Source organism: Aulostomus chinensis, chromosome 10 (assembly GCF_037954235.1).
Source record: "Aulostomus chinensis isolate RoL2024-O1b breed Wild chromosome 10, RoL_Achi_v1.0, whole genome shotgun sequence".
NCBI lineage: Eukaryota > Metazoa > Chordata > Actinopteri > Syngnathiformes > Aulostomidae > Aulostomus > Aulostomus chinensis.
Window position 1 is genome coordinate 13,940,711 of NC_141329.1, and position 6,000 is coordinate 13,946,710.

General features: G+C 40.9%; 1 protein-coding gene across 1 annotated transcript in view; it reads right to left on the bottom strand.

The window, feature by feature from the left end:
* gal3st2 (galactose-3-O-sulfotransferase 2) overlaps positions 1-5,341 on the bottom strand; it is a 28,788-nt gene extending 23,447 nt beyond the window's left edge. Inside the window, exon 1 of the mRNA XM_086216111.1 lies at positions 5,209-5,341. Coding sequence (XP_086072237.1) covers positions 5,209-5,264 — 56 coding nt within the window. The 5' untranslated portion in view covers positions 5,265-5,341. The remainder of the gene's footprint in view (positions 1-5,208) is intronic.
* Between the last annotated feature and the right edge of the window lie 659 nt (positions 5,342-6,000).

Genomic DNA, 6,000 nt, shown 5'->3' on the forward strand with positions numbered 1-6,000 from the left:
CCTGTGATACGATATCAACAGAGAGCTGACTGACACTAACCAGATGAACTCCTCTTTGGATTTAGCTGCTATGGTTTCACATATATTTTAAGGTTATGGGGCTCAATAAAGAGTGTTTCACATGTCCAATTTAACAACTAAGAATATGTGAGGAAGAATACAGACACAGTCCCACCATCCACTGACCAGGGCTATAGCCTATCCCATGAAACACCACCTGACAAGCATTTTTCTTTGCAGGAAATTATCTTAATTGAGTTAACAATGCTGGAATGGACTGTCGGGGGGGGGGGGATAATTACAAATCCTGGGCTGCTAAGTCAGGTGACACAGCTCAGTAGAGGTATATTCTACTCTCTACCCTCTATGTCAGCAGCCTTTACAGGTCCAAAATTTTGGACCCAATTCAAAATTAGTGCAGCAAAATTTTTTACAAACCTAATCGGCATCAACAGTCTTGGGAATAAAGCTTCAAGACATGAATGCCTGATCTACAGTGATTAGCACTGTTGCCTCACAGCAAGAAGGTTCCGGGTTTGAGTCCCGGCTCAGGCACGGGATCTTTCTGTGTGGAGTTTGCATGTTCTCCCTGTTCCTGCGTGGGTTCTCTCTCCAGCTTCCTCCCACAGTCCAAAGACATGCCATTGGGGACGAGGCTGATTGATACTCTAAATTGACTGTAGGTGTGACTGTTAGTGTGAATGGTTGTGTGTCTCTATATGTTGGCCCTGCGATGGACCTGTCCAGGGTGAACCCCACCTCTCACCCATAGATGCTGGGATAGGCTCCAGGATGGATGGATGAAAATAAGGTCAACCCAAACAGAGCATGGAACACATTAAGCAGCATGACGCCCCAAAGCTACAGTGGACAGCATAGATTTTTCCAAAAATTCACGGTTCACACTCTTGATGTCTTCTCTCAAAATATATTTTCCTCTAGTGCTGATGGACTCAATTTTAGATAGCGCTTTTCTACCTTAGCAGCACTCAAAGGACTTTACAGTGTCAGCTCATTCACACACAGATGGTGGAGGCTGCCATGCAAGGCACCAACCAACTCATCAGGAGCAACTATGGGTTCAGTATCTTGCTCAAGGACACTTTGACATGGTTGGGGATCGAACCAGCAACCCTCTGGTTGCTAGACGGCCACTCTACCCCTGAGCCATGCCGCCCATGATGATAATGTGATAATGATGATGCACCACCTTATCGGAGTTGATAATAATACTACAATCCACTCAAATATCTGACACTAACTGCAACAATTGGAACTCGACCAATATCTCAGTCTGTCTTTCCATACACATTTTTATTGGCATATGCAGCATAGGCTTAATGTAGATCAAATGGCCACAGATTAAACAAATGAACACCTCCAGTCATGCCTAAAAGATTATCAAAAAGTGCTTAAACATTAGTGGTACATCAACAGCAAACTAAAGCAAGAAAAATATTTCAAGTCTGACCGAATAGCTAAGACATTTCAAGAGCTGCTTTCCACTTCCATGATCAGGATTGTAAGGTAAATTGGTCATAAAACTTACATCAGAGTGTTTTGAAGCAGTCATACTCTAGTCTTGGCATTATGATAAAATTAAACGAGTTTAACATTGCTACAGGTGTTTAGTCTTGCCTTATGCAAATTGTGCTGCTGCATGCCATGAACATGGTACACATCCAAAAGGTGCGGTCTCACCAGTACAACACAGGGAGCTGCAAACCACTGAAAAGAGTCAAAGTGGTGAGCCAAAATAACCTGTGGTACCCTTGGACTGTGGAAAAGGAGAAGAAACTGGTGGAGTTGTGGAGAAGGCACTGATGCCTCTGACATGACCTCCCATTTGTTAGTTGATTAGCTAAAATCTACAGAACTATTTGTTACATGTGACATTTCAGTTGCCATTTTGAAAGTAAATGAAGGAACTCAGAAAAAGTAGCATAGAACCCCCACTGTCAAGTAGTCTTTTAGTAATGCAATTGCAGCACAACACAGTAACATTCATCTGAGAATCCCTCTAGATCTAACTATCTATAGAATCTTCCATCAATCCCACACAAAATGGATAATTTCAAAAGGAATCTAGTTTCAGTCTCATAAATAGTGACCCTGAAAGATCTCCAGTCTTGGCAAAATCTTAATCTTAGATGTGAAAAGCCGTCACACATTATTCTTCCCAGAAGTCCTCTGTTTTACTCTGTTCTGGACCCTGTGGGGTCTTTGCTGCTGCTCTCCATACATTTGGCTTTCCATGTATATTCATATAAGGACAAGGAGGTTACAAAAAACAACAACACATACAGCCAAATTACTCGTATTGAAATGGAAATTAACGGTGCACATTTATAACTTGTTTTCAAATCGAATATGAGCCGAATAAGAATAATTATTTTTTTAATGCCACTAGAGTTCTTACAGTTACTTTGAAATGTTTCATTGTCATCAGGTGAAATGAGTAATGTCACTTTCTGACAAATACAATTTGAAAATTAAAGATATCATTGCAGCACATTTAACTAAAATGTAGCCTGTTTTGACTGTCACAAATTGTTATTACTGATATACATTTATCCCAGGTGGAGGGAATGTGAAACACACAGCAGACTAAAGAATACAGGATCTCTCATTGCTTTAATCATATTTATGGCATTGTCTCGGAGCACAACGTGAACAGCTTTTGAGGAAGCCCCACTTTTGAAGCATATCATCAAATGCATATGAATTGGCTTGGCTAACATGCAAACCCTAAAACATTTGTAGGACTCTCCACAGGGTAAAATCCTCATCAACTGCTGTGCAGTTAAGGTAATGAAAGACACTGGGCTGAAACTGCCAGTCAAAATAAATACGTGGTGAAGCTGACCACCCATTGCAACAGACTGGTTTGATCCTCACTTTCCCAGGTGACCATGCTGAAGTATCCTTGAGCAAGATACTGAAGCCCTAATTGTTCCTGATGGGCCTTCGACAGACTCACGCCCCACCCAGTGTGAACCCCACCTCTTGCCAAATGTCAGCTGGGATAGGCTCCAGCCCCCCCCCCCCCCCCCCATGACCCTTAACAGATAAGCCATACGGAAAAAGGATGGATGGATGGATGGATGGATGGATGGAATGCAGATGCTTAAAGCCACAACTTAACATCACAAACTCCAGATCTCTATATTGAAACCAACTGGTATACATTAACACAGGGCCAGGTACCATTGTGGGTGGCATTTAAGCTCCAAAATCAGTGACAAAGGTTTGGCTGCAGTAGCCAACAGCAAAAAACAGGTTGATCTAGCTATGACTTGATCAGCCTGTTAGGGGCCCAGGTTTTGTCCATCCTTGTTGCTGATCATCCATCTTGATCCAGGGTAATGATATTTTAAAAATGCAAGTCTGTTTCATAAATCATAGTGTGACCATGACAGAACAATATAAAAAGTTAGCACAAGCTACAAGGACAAGAACGTTTGTGATTGGTAATTTTTAATGTATTCATTCTCCCAAGTGCAACCACTGTTTTCCATTCAGGATTTACCTCTAATGTATGTGTTGACATTGACTTCTTTTTTTTGTACCCATGTGTGCATGTGATACAAGCCAACAGAACAGTATCAATAAGTGGAAAACCATCCTTATTAGGCTGCACAGATGTGGATGAGCACATGCACTACACGCGATTCCTCAAAATTTGTCCCTTTACAAAAATAATCTGCTTTGTGGTGAAAAACTGCAAAATACTAGACAAATGATGTGAATTACTTTCTAGTGGAACACAACAGAGTAACACAAAATGACAAGAAGAATATGCATCAAAATCACAGCATTCAAGATTGTACCACAATATGAGGGCAGGACAGGAGTCATTCTTGGACTGAGATAGAAGAGGAGTGTTAGCAGAAGTGGCAGGAGGGAAAAAACACTGTGAAAAACACATTTCACTTTTATGGTTGTGAACTTACTCAGGCACATAAAAACAGAAAAAGTGATGAAATTTCAGTAGCAGAGATCATAACTTCTCCTGACAGTTTTGAACACTTTTTGCAGTTTAAAAAAAAACAAACATGTGTATGTATTATGGTGAGGAGAAACACTTCCAATTTGACTTGAGAAACATCCAAATATGCTAACAGAAATCACCCCTAAAACGTTTAGGAGTAGGTACTGTATGTTTAGCAGTTCAGCAATAAACAAGTTCAAATCAAGATTACACCACACTGTAATGTAGTTATTTGCTTTTTAAGCATTTATTCACTCTATATCAGTGACTTTATCTTCTCTTGTGGACCTATTAAGTTCTTGGCCAGTTCCCCTACCTAGCTTGGATTATCTAACATTACATGCTTATTATACACCATTTTGCATCTGATGATTCACACTGGAGATATTACCGTTCATAGTGTACATGTTGATTAGCAATATAGTCTACTCATATCTTTTTTACATTGTGACAAATATTCATTCAACTTACGTTAATATCATAATATTTTTCCAATCATCCATGTCCTTCTCTTCCTCACCCTTATTCAGTGTGTGTGTGTGTGGGGGGGGGGGGGGGGGTTGCCTATATCAGCTGCCTTTGGCAAAAGGCGAAGTTCACCTTGGACGGGTCGCCAGTCCATGGCTGGGACAAACATTCACATCTACGGTCAATTTACAGTAACCAATTTGGTTAATTCCCTCTTTCATAGCTTTGGACTGTATCAGGAAGCCGGAGTACCAGAGAGAACCCTCGCAGGCACAGGGACGACACACAGAAAGATCCGTGCATGAGCCAAGGCTCGAACCTGAAACCTTTAGCTGCGAAGCCACAGTGCTGACCACTGCACCACCCATTAATGCTTAATTTTACCATCATTGTTATAGCATCCATTCCGTCTTATTGCAATTTACTCTTTATTTTGCACAACTGTCGACTTGTGCATTAAAAATTCAGTCATTTTGTAAAGTAAAGGTGGTGGACCTAAAAATATGTAGTTTAGCTACAGGAGTTAATTACAAGTGGCTGAGAAATATTGAAAAACACATTATCTTTCCTACACTCTTTATATCAGATTTTAATTCAAGAGTGTCATACGATTTATTATGTTGCCCACAACAGAGTAGTTTTAACTTTCTGTCAGTAGATAGTTTGCCTTTTTCTTCGAAGATTCTTTAGTCCTTGGCATGTCCTAGAAGTCCTACTGTACAGTGACAATGCGAGCGCAAAGGACTCACGAAAGTACAGAGTTGAAAGGCAGGTCTCGAATCCATCTCCTCGCTGGGGACGGCATCTCTCCGAAACCCCGGCGAACAGCTCCAGCTTGCTCCGACGGACGCCACGATCCTGTAGTGTCTGCTTCTCTCTCTCTCTCTCTCTCTCTCTCTCTCTCTCTCTCTCTCTCTCTCTCTCTCTCTCTCTCTCTCTCTCTCTCTCCCCTTGGGGTGCATCTCCGGCGCACGTTCAGGCTCCTCCCGCTCGACTCTCAGCACTTCCTGCTCTCAGACTGGAAAGCTCAGACATTTCAAACCGCTGAGCCTTACCTCCAGTAATTCATGTCTAAGTTGTACCCCAAAGTTTGTTCATGTGGAGTTACTTTTTTTTCTTTATCGTTAATTGTGATCGTTAATCAATCTGACAATTATTTGGAGTCAAACTAAAACTAATAACATCAATAAATGAAAAACAGGTTTATTCCAATTCAACTATTAGTATTCACTAGTATAACATTGAATAATATTAGTATAACTCGTGAACAAAACAGTGTCAGAGAATCAATCAAAGAGTGCAAGGACAGTTGTACTCACTGCTATAAACAATCACAAGGAAAACTAGGATTTTATATAAAATATCAATTATTTAATTCTAGGTCTTTGGGTCATGCTGTTGTTGAGGACAAATCAAATTCTACACATTAATGAACATTGAACATGACCTTTCCCTTCGGCATTGGCCACTGCCATCTGTGAATGGTGTCCTGTTTGGCAAGGGCTGGTTTGGAAGGAAATAGTGGAATTTACACACAAATC